Here is a 10767-nt window from a genome sequence, read left to right on the forward strand (position 1 = left end):
CCCCGGGAGGCCCTGCCTGTGTCGGGTTGGTTCCCAGTCATCCCTCATCACTTCTGGCATCTGATCCGTCCAAGGATGGAGGCATTTGACTGATGAGCGTCCATCAGAGCATCAACCATCTTTCCTAAGACCCCACACCTTGTTTTAACATAAATACATTTTTTTATTGATTTCAGAGAGGAATGGAGATGGAGAGAGAGATAGAAACATGAATAATGAGAGCGAATTATTGATCAGCTGCCTCCTACACACACCCTACTGGGGACTGATCCCGAAACCCAGGCATGTGCCCTGCCTGGAAATTGAACCGTGACCTCCCGGTTCATAGGTCGATGCTCAACCACTGAGCCATACCTGCCGGGCAGCAAATGTATGTCTGAATGCATGAGCAAGTACATGTAGGATTCATCCGTAAAGGTGGTTTTTCCTAGGACGGAGGGACTGTGCACTAAAAATTTTGCAAAACTGCTTTTCAAATAGGCTGCACCAATTATATTCTATTAACAATGTGAATGAAAGTGCTTATTTCCCCACATCTTTGTTGGGACAATTTTAAAAATGAAGATTCTCACAAATCTCTTGTTTGTTTTTGTTGTTGTTAATCCTCATCGGAGGATATTTTTTCATTGAAAAAAAAATTTTTTTTTTTTTTTAGAGAGAGTGGAAGGGAGGGGGAGAGACAGAGAGAGAAACATCGATGTGAGAGAGACACATCAATTTGTTGTCTTCCACATGGGAGATCAAGCCTGCAACCGAGGTACATTCTCTTGACTGGAATCGAACCCGCAACCCTTCAGTCCACAGGCTGACGGTCTATCCGCTGAGCCCAAACTGGCCAGGCCTCAAATCGCTTGTTTTTAAACCTACTAAGACCAGCTGAGGGACCTGCATGCTTTGAAAGCTCCTCATAAAGTGAGATGCTACCAGTATTTTCGTTTCACGCGGTTCACATTTCTATGAGTCCAATGCAGATGACCACGGACCTGCACTTGGGAACCATCAGGCTGATGGGGTAGCCCCATAGGTCCCTGCACTGACACCAGCTTCCACACTCCTGGGCTTCCCTCATCCATAAACCAGCAGCTCTGCAAGGGGAACTAGCCCTAGCTGGTTTGGCTCAGTGGATAGAGTGTTGGCCAGTGGACCAAAGGGTCCCGGGTTCGATTCCGGTAAAGGGCACGGATCTTGGTGGCAGGCTCCTCCCTAGCCCGGGCCCTGGTCGGTGTGTGTGCAGGAGGCAACCAATTGATGTGTTTCTCTCACATCGATGTTTCTCTCTGTCTTTCCCTCTCTCTTTCACTCTCTCTAAAAATCAGTGGAAAAATCTTGGGTGAGGATTAACAACAACAACAACAAATGGTGGGGGGAAGCGGTGAACTAGTTTGGGCTGAAAATCATATTTCAGTACCTTTGGTTTGTAGTTCTCCCTTTTTATGCCTTTCTGTGGTTTTCATTTTGTTCTCAAGGCTCCTTTCCCCCCTGAGGGATCTCTCAGGAATAAATGTCTTTCCACAGGTTCACAAAGATGTATTTCAAGCACGTTCTCTTTGAAGACACGTTCTTTGATGAGTGCTATTTTGAAGATGTTACATCCACGGATACCTATTTCAAAAACTGCACCATTGAATCCACCATCTTTTATAACACAGGTAAGAATGGGGGCAGAGCGGGGAAATTGTCTTGGGGGTGGACTAGTCTTGTCTAAGAACCAAAATAGTCACAAGCTTTAGGAGCAATAAAGTATTCACAGATACCCATGCTGAGCCTCAGGGCGGAGAAATGGTTCCCGCCCCAGGTACCATGCAGGTGAGTTGCACAGTCTTTCCCAAGGCGTTTCATGGATCTGCATCCGTCTCATCACATGTCAAATAACAACGAGTTCTGCGCGTTCTTATTTGTGTCTAGAATGTGGCATGCCTTTTCACATGCCGATTGGTTGCCTCCCACATGTGCTTCCACTGGGGCTTGGGATGGAACCTGCAACCCAGGTACGTGCCCTTGACTGGGAATCGAACCTGCGACCTTTCCCTGCGCAGACCAACGCCCTAACCACTGAGTCACACCAGCAGGGCAATGTTTGCATATTCTTAACAGGGGGATTCCTGCAAACACTAAAAATCCTCTGTGCTCTCCCATTCATCTCCCTGCTCTGGCCCCTGCACCCCACCCCGAAAGCTACTGACCAAATTATCTTTATTTTGAAGAACGTTCAGGTTTCTATGTGGGCTCTGGGGTGGTCGACTCACTGGATCTAATTCTTTTGTCATTGGCTTTTATTTTTATTTTTATTTTATTTTTGCTGCAAAAAGTTTTATTGTTTCATCTGGTCCAATGCATGGGAGAGGGCTCCAGGGTGGATAAAGAATGGCTAGTAGTTTCGGGAAGAGGCTCAGGTAAAAGCCAGAGACACCAGGGGGATGCAGAGGGGCCTCTGAAAGGCCTCTGGGCTCCAAAGGCTCCTGGTTGTGCTTGAGGGGGAGCCTTTCACAGAGACACTCGCCCAGCCCAGCCTGGGGGCCGGCCAGCCTGCGGAGGTGAGTCAGGTGGTCGCCCATCTTCTTCATCAGTTTCACCTCCTCACCCAGGAAGTGGTTCTCCAGGAAGTCGCAGAGATGAGGGTCTGCACGGGTAGAAGCCAGGGCAGGCATCTCCAAAAGGGCCTGGGTCAGGCTCTTCTCCAAGGCCAGGGCGGCCTCCATGGCGTCCTGAGTTTCGGCCCAGTCATCCTGGGGAGGGTTCTGCACATCCTGGAAGAGAATGCGGCCGCCATGCTTGTTTTGCAGCTTTAAGAGATGCTCAGCGCCCTTGCGCTTCTTCTCCGCCAACTCGCGGAAGAAGTGACCCACACCCTCCAGAGCCACATCGTCTCGGTCGAAATAGTAGCCCAGAGAGAGGTAGGTGTAGGAGGCCCGCAGATGCAGGTTGGCCAGGCAATTGACCGCAGCCTCCACCTCGGTGGAATAATTGTGACGAATTTGGGAGCTCATGGTTGTTCAGCAATGAAGAGTTACGGTAGAAAAGAACGCCGGTGTGTTGGCTGGTCCCGGAGGTGGTTCTGAAGGTGGTGACTGGATGAGATGCAGGAGAGTGGCCGGAGGCTGGAAGAAGGGGCGTCCCTGGGTCTGTTCTGTCCAAACACAGTTGAAGCAAGAGAGAGATCTGGGACCTCCGAGTGTGCTGCCTTGTCCTTGGCCTTTATAAACTGGGTAGCCTCAGAGGACTGCCGTGTGGCTTGAGAGAGGATGTATTTACACCAGCCTCTCTCGTTTCATTTTCCCTCGCCGATCTGAGTTGAACAGGTCATTGCATTTGTAGGGGATTTTTGCTTCATCCACACCTTGGCAAGCGCCACCTTGACCTAGAGTCTGTCTGGTGGCCAGAGGCTGGTGCAGGTCACCCATGGAAGGAGCCCTACTTCATCCCTGCCTCTGCCCTGCCCCCTCCCCCCACATCCCTACTCCACTTTACATGAGCCCACGGTTTCCTTCTCTCCCCAGACCTCTACGAGCATAAGTTCATCGACTGTCGCTTTATCAACTCGACCTTTCTGGAGCAGAAGGAGGGCTGTCACATGGACTTGGAGCAAGACAACGACTTCCTGATTTACCTGGTCAGCTTCCTGGGCAGCCTGTCTGTCCTGCCTGGGAACATCATCTCCGCCCTGCTCATGGACAGGATCGGGAGGCTCAAGATGATCGGTGAGTTGTCAGGGCCAAGGCCATGACTTAAGGTATACGGTGGCATTTTTTCATTTTCTTAAAAGAAATCTTGCACAGGAGACCACACAGGTAAGATGGGACCTGCTGGTGTGGAGTCCAGGAGGCACGTCGGCAAAATCCCAGGGCCCCGTGGAGGTGGTCTGACACCTCTAGTCTCTTGACTGGGAAGGGGATGGGCTTACATGCAGAATAAGCAGGGTTCCCTTCTGTAGCCCATTCACTGGTATGTTCTCACGAGAATGTAAGTTCCATGAGAAGGGCTTTGATAATGATGTATCGCAGCATCCAGAAGAAGGTCTGGCATATAACAGACTGTTCCCTAACCAACCTCTTGCCTGGTCCCCAGTTGTCCTGGGCTGGGGCGACACCCATAGTGACAGTTTCCAAGTGCTTCCCTTAGGCTGACCTGGTGACAAAACCCGTGTCCAGGCTCCGTTTCCATGGCCGAGTCTCGTCTCCATTTCCTGACTGAGCAATTCTGCGACAATCACTTATTTTGTTAGCACTTCAATAGGGATATTAAATATACCCACTCTGCATCCTCTGTAAGGTTGTCAGAAAAATATGTGAAATGCTCTTTTTTCTCTTTTAGAGAGAGTGGAAGGGAGGCGGGAAGAGGAGAGACACAGAGAGAGAAATATTGATGTGAGAGACACATCAGTTGGTTGCCCCCACTTGTGCCCCAACCAGGGCCAGAGATTGAACTGCAACAGAGATACGTGCCCTTGACCTGAAATCGAACCTCAGTGGCCGATGCTCTCACCACTGAGCGAGCAAAATTGGCTTCAGAGAGGAAGGGAGAGGGAGAGAGGGAGAGAAACATCAGTGATGAGAGAGAATCATTGATCGGCTGCCTCTTGCACACCCCTTACTGGAGATTGACCCTGCAACCCAGGCATGTGCCCCGACCAGGAATTGAACCTGCGACCTCCTGGTTCATAGGTTGACCACTGAGCCACACCAGCTGGGCCAGATGGGCCTTTTACTTGAGGTAGCCTGTTACTTCCAGTGTACCTGTGAGGATGGGAGATGGGGCAACGGGTGTGGGTAACAATTTCGTCTGAGCCTCAGGCTTCACGTTTCTTGGGCCCTTGCCCTCCCTCCCTCCACAGGTGGCTCCATGCTGATTTCAGCGGCCTGCTGCTTCTTCCTGTTTTTCGGCAACAGCGAGTCTGCGATGATCGGCTGGCAGTGCCTGTTCTGCGGGGCCAGCATCGCAGCCTGGAACGCTCTGGATGTGGTCACCGTGGAGCTGTACCCCACTACCCAGAGGTCAGCCACCCCCCACCGGGCTCCTCCTGGAATTGTGTGGACTTTAGCTAGAAGTCCACCTGCCCCGATCCTGCCTGGGTCCGCCTTGATTTTCCTGGAGCTCATGGATGGAACGTTTCTTAGGTTTTTGAGTTTCTCCTGTGTGCGGGCTGGCGTAGGCCTGGAAGTGGGCAGACTAAGGCTTACGAGGGTGGGGCGAATGGCAAGATGCAAAGGGTGCATGGAAACCATGCCCAGGAGAGAAACGAGGCGGGCAATACCGTATGCATCATGCAATCAAAAAGAGGTGAGAACACGCCTTCCCATGGGAGGTAAAGTGAAAAGGGGAGGAACTAGGTCAACACAGGACTGGGAGAGGCAGAGGGAGATGAGGTGGGATGAGGGTGATGGTTCGGGGCATTGGCAGAGAATGTGGTGGGTTGCCCAGGGTGTACGTTTATTTTGCACAAGCCATGTGAGGGGAGACCTGGTTTAAAGGCATCGGGACAAGGCAGCTCTTTCTCCTCACAGAGGAGGAACTGGGAATTTTAAGAATAGCAGATAAAGGGGACCTGTGGTCAAAAAGGACCGTGACGTGGTGGGGAAGGCAGGTCACTGAAGTTCTGCAAAAACCCTGAATTGGTGATGGAGGTACTGGCATATACGTTGCTATGGGAACGCCTAAGTCTTACAAAAATTAAGGGGAGGAGAAATGATCGTTATTGGCATGGTATGTGACTTCACATCTAGGAACTTCAAGAGAATTAACTGAAGAGGCTACTAGGAACAATACAATAATATGGTAAGATGGTCAGTAATAGAACTAAGTTAATAATGTATATAGACTTTAAAATATATTAACCAATTAAAAATAAAATTGAAATCCATTTCGTAACAGCAGAAATCATAAAATATCTAGGAATCAATTTGATGAGAAAGGTGAAACACTTACGTGGAGAGAACCATAAAACCTTACTGAGAGATATAAAAGAAGACTTAAATGTGTATCAGGAAATACCTTATTGAAGTCTAAGAAGATTTAATCTTATAGAAATGTCAAATTTTCTTTAGATTTTTTTCTAACTTCAGAGTCCATTCAGCCTAGCCAGTATGGCTCAGTGGTTGAGCATCAACCTATGAACCGGGAGGGCGCCGTTCCATTCCCCATCAGGACAGGTGCCCAGGTTGCAGGCTCAGTCCCCAGTAGAGGGCGTGCATGAGGCAGCCAATCCGTGATTCTTATTATTGATGTTTCTGTCTCTCCTTCTCCCTTTCTCTCTCTGAAATCAATAAAAACATATTAAAAAAAGATCCCATTCAAAATTCTATGAGATCTCCTACCTACCTCCACCCCCAGGAACTTGAGAAAATTAATCTAGACCTTATTTGGAAAAGAAAATTGTAAAAATATCCAAGAATATTCTGAAAACAAAAGACTGGAATTGGGGGTTAGGGATTGTTAAGGGTAGTACAGTTTCAGAAAAGAAAATATAAATAAGAATTTAAAGTATAAATGTATAGCCACATTCTTAATTAACTTGTGGTCTGAAAAGGAAACAAACAAACAAAAAAAGCAAGTTTGAAGGAAATACTCCAAAATGTTAATAGCGATGATCGCTATTCCGTGGCGGGGGTTATATGTCCCTGCATCTTCATGCTAGTCTGTATTTCCAAATTTGACTAAAATGAGAATGTATTACTTTTATATTGAGGGGAGAAAATTCCTTCCCACTCCTTCACTGCACCTTCCCCCACAGCGAGGAAGCGAAAGAACGCAGTCCTACTCATCCAATGAAGTCTAGTTGGTGTCTGTCAGCATGCACTTTCTCCCTCTTTTACAGGGCAACAGCCTTTGGCATCCTCAACGGATTATGCAAATTTGGAGCCATCCTGGGAAACACTATCTTTGCTTCTTTTGTTGGGATAACCAAAGTGGTGCCCATCCTCCTGGCTGCCACTTCTCTCGTTGCGGGCGGCCTGATTGCTCTTCGGCTGCCAGAGACCCGAGAGCAGGTGCTGATGTGAACCAGCCTCGGGGAGAGGACATGTCGGAAGAACCTTTCCTGGGGACCCTCAGGGCATCCACACTTCCTGTCCGTCACCGCCTTGAGGACTTTGGAAGCCCCAGAGGAGAGGTTGATTTTGCGATGACCCCTAGTCTAGGACCCATCTCAGCTTTAAGATATCGGTGGCTCAGCTGACTGATTTGGGGTGTCCTGAGCTGCCCTGGTGATCACGGAACTGTGTGCTTGGTTCTAGGTCGCCCCAGCCCAAGGCAGGGGAGGAGGAGTAACACCCTCCAGGGGGGTGCGTGATAAGCAAGAGGTGCAAGGACATCTTTGCACTTGAAGGTGGATTTGAGCGTGAGGACACTCAAGCTCCTTCGTAAAGTTCTTCGGAGCCCAGTGACCTAACACATTGACTGGCAAGATGTTAGCATCATCGTAAAAACTTTGGGCTCGAACTACAGGATACATATATTTTTTTGCATTGAAAAGAATCACCTATCATATTTTCCATTTGAAAATTGGCACAATCGCGGGGAAGATACGCTGATATAGAAAAACAAATATTTGAGCATTATCTATAGAAACCTACTCCCTACCCCAAGTGTCCTGAGCTTTTCAGGACGAGTAGGTGATACATTTAAGAAAGATATTTATCCCTTTTCGATCTAGTCAAAGAAACCTAATGGGATAGGTATTCTGTGAACTAACTTTGTACATACTCTATTTGGGTTTAATTTGCAGAAATGGTATCTGCAAACATTTGCCAGCAATTATAGCCATATTTTGGGAGGACGCGGGGACTGAGGTCCCGGGGAATTGGGTCCGATGGAATGAAATGCAAGCACAATTTCTTATAGCCATTCAGCTTGCTGTGGGGGCGATGCGCTCAGCAGACCCACACGCACAGTTCATGGAATCCAGGCACGTCTCTTCGTGTAGGCGGATGCTTGCCTCTCTCACACAGATCGCTTGTGAAACTCAAGCTCACTGTCTGGGGTCCTGGCATTTGACGTTGCTGCTCCCCCAGAACAACATGGGACGTGCTCAGTGGCCTCTGGTGTCTGTGGGTGAGCATCAAACACGGTAGACAACATGCGGGATGGAGGGAGGAGGGAAGTGTCCCCACAGTGCTCCGAAGTGCACATTCTCCCTGTTCCTTTTAGCAGCAAAGACACGATCCAGATTTGGTCCCATGAGAAATCTACGCTCTGTGTTTCGGTCCAGGACTTTTTTTTTTTTTTTCATCTCCCATTTCCGCCCCCCCCCAAGTTTGCCCCCCTCTTCCCAGCCCCTACCCACCCCTCCAGGTCTTCACTACCCTATTGCCCGTGTCCATGGGCTATGCCTATGAGTGTATAAGTTCTTTGATTTATTCGGTCCAGGACTTTTGAAGCAGATGCCATTGACATGGGAGTAGGGAGTGTCATGGATGTCAAATACGTCTTCCTTGAGGGCGCCAAGGGGACTCCTTCCTGAGACCCCGTTTGGAACATGAATTGGGGGTGGGAGTGGGGTGAGGAGTGTAGGACAAACAACGTTGGCAGGGGTCAGCAATGGACTACATAGAAAAGGCTGATGTTGTATCCATGAGAACTGTCCTGCATGGAGGGGCAGTGAGCTATGGACTTGAGCCACTGGCGGTGAGTGGCAGCGTGAAGAACTCAGGTTTTGAGGTGATAAGCAAGACTCTCAGGACTGCAAGGTGCCACTTTCCCGACCAGTAGTCTCCAAAAATCTTAAACAAAGTGATGATGGCTCGCCGTGTGAGAAATCACAGGGTTTGAGAGGTACTCAGGCCCCACGACAGCTGGGGGCCGTCTTACTATGGTTCTTTGGAGTGACTGAGGGTTGAGGGCACCTTTCTTTCCTCAAGCCGAGATCAGTTTTAATGGTTAAAATATTTCCTCTGCTTCTCTTGTGTCCCACCTCTTTACTTACCGTTATTTTTTTCTGTACAGCAAAGACACATAGACTCTGATTAGCCATCCTGATACTCGCAACTGTATACATAGGCCACTGTGCTTTATAGACGCCCCTAACAGGAGTGCTATGTCGATCAGGAGAGGCCCAGTGTAATATAGCTGTAATATACCTGCCACCTTCTTAGGATGTGAGATGCAGTGGCTAGTTTCCTACAAGAGAGCTGCGTCCACCTGGCATGACTCCAGCCCTCGCAGCATTGTTCTCCAACGGGATAGCGGGATTCGATGAGCCGCTCGCACATGAGGAACCCACAAGGCCGTCAGAGGCTGCATTCCTCGTTAAGGTGGATCCTGTACATCTAAAACGTGATTTGCTTTTTTAGTGTTGGGGTGGCTGCAGTAATTTTGGGGTAAGCTCCCTTTAATGTCCGAGCGCTAACTTCTGCACTCTCTTTCTGGCTTCCGTATACCAACCACCTAAACAACCAAGGGCAATTCTCATCGCATCCCTGCGTTTCCCCGAGAAGGATTGTCGGGCACGTGCCCCCCTCTCAAATGCTGCCACTCCTGCTGAGACAGATGCTTCTTTAACTACCGTCTCTGCGTCAGGGCACGGGGTGGGGGATGGCGGGGAAAATACAGCATTCATGTTCTTCCCGGAGAAATGGAATCGTGGAGAATGAAAGGAATGAGGTTCTCCTTCATCGAGCAGATCTGTACCCAGTTCGTGATGGACTTGACGATGCCCAGTTTGGGAGTGGTTACTTTTAAGGCTCTCCACTGTATGGTGTCACTTCCTGATGCCGATTTCCCATCTTTTGTCTCATTGAAAATAATTAGTGCGAGGGGTTGTGTCAACTTGTGAAGTGTTTAGCCCATGAGCCTGAGGTCATGGTCCACAGACCCCCTCCGTGCCTAAGGTCTCCTGGTACCTTGTGTGCGTTCATTAAAAAATAATAAAAACTATTGTAAACAAACCTTTGAGCACTGAGACTAGAGATTGTTTTCCGATTCTGAGGTCTTCTGGGTTCCCGCGTTGATAGGATCAGCTGGAAGGAGCATCAAGAATCGTTTCCTTTCACTTTGTTTGGCAGACGGGGACCTTGGGAGGTTAAATGATGTGTCCCAGGTGACACGTAGTCCTAGAAGCAGGTTACGAGGCTTACAGTGATGCTCTCTCTATAACTGGGGACTAATTCCTCACCGATGTCCTACTACAGCGCCCCCCACAGGGTCTTTGGATAATGAGACAATGTGACGTGCTCTTACCTTCCACTTCCCTCTTTCTCCTTAGATTGTCAAATTAAAGAATGACAACAGCCGCCTGGCCGGCATGGCTCAGTGGTTGAGCGCTGACCTATGCCAGGTCAGGGCACGCACCCAGGTTGCTGGCTCATTCATTGAAAAAGCTTGAGGTTGGATTTAGATTCTGCCAGGTATGCATTTTGCTTTATGAAACACTAGAGGGCAGCAGCCACCTTGCAAATGTGTGAAACAGGCCTGCACTCCAGGGCTGGTTAGCGGGCTCTCCCAGTTTCCGTCAAGGGAGATGTGGCAGCTTTTGCAAAAACACCCTAGTGCAGTGGTCGGCAAACTGCGGCTCGCGAGCCACATGCGGCTCTTTGGCCCCTTGAGTGTGGCTCTTCCACAAAATACCACAGCCTGGGCGAGTCTATTTTGAAGAAGTGGCGTTAGAAGAAGTTTAAGTTTAAAAAATTTGGCTCTCAGAAGAAATTTCAATCGTTGTCCTGTTGATATTTGGCTCTGTTGACTAATGAGTTTGCCGACCACTGCCCTAGTGTTTTCTCTCTATTCTTTAGGATGCATCTACATGTGAGATGATTCCCGAGGACATTTGTTGGAGGG

General features: G+C 49.0%; 1 protein-coding gene and 1 pseudogene across 4 annotated transcripts in view; one reads left to right on the top strand and one right to left on the bottom strand.

Annotated features, from left to right (window-relative positions):
• SV2B (synaptic vesicle glycoprotein 2B) overlaps positions 1-9883 on the top strand; it is a 66933-nt gene extending 57050 nt beyond the window's left edge. For all 3 annotated transcript variants that reach the window (XM_080651822.1, XM_080651820.1, XM_080651821.1), the window contains exons 10-13: positions 1516-1649; positions 3498-3698; positions 4832-4991; positions 6812-9883. In XM_080651822.1, the coding sequence (XP_080507948.1) occupies positions 1516-1649; positions 3498-3698; positions 4832-4991; positions 6812-6995 (679 nt within the window). In that variant the 3' untranslated portion in view covers positions 6996-9883. The remainder of the gene's footprint in view (positions 1-1515; positions 1650-3497; positions 3699-4831; positions 4992-6811) is intronic.
• Positions 2485-2987, bottom strand: LOC308239178 (ferritin light chain-like; annotated as a pseudogene). Its single transcript has one exon. The product of its transcript is annotated as a ferritin light chain-like (transcript).
• Positions 9884-10767: the final 884 nt, after the last annotated feature.

Source organism: Plecotus auritus (genome assembly GCF_963455305.1).
Source record: "Plecotus auritus genome assembly, chromosome: 15".
Lineage (NCBI taxonomy): Eukaryota > Metazoa > Chordata > Mammalia > Chiroptera > Vespertilionidae > Plecotus > Plecotus auritus.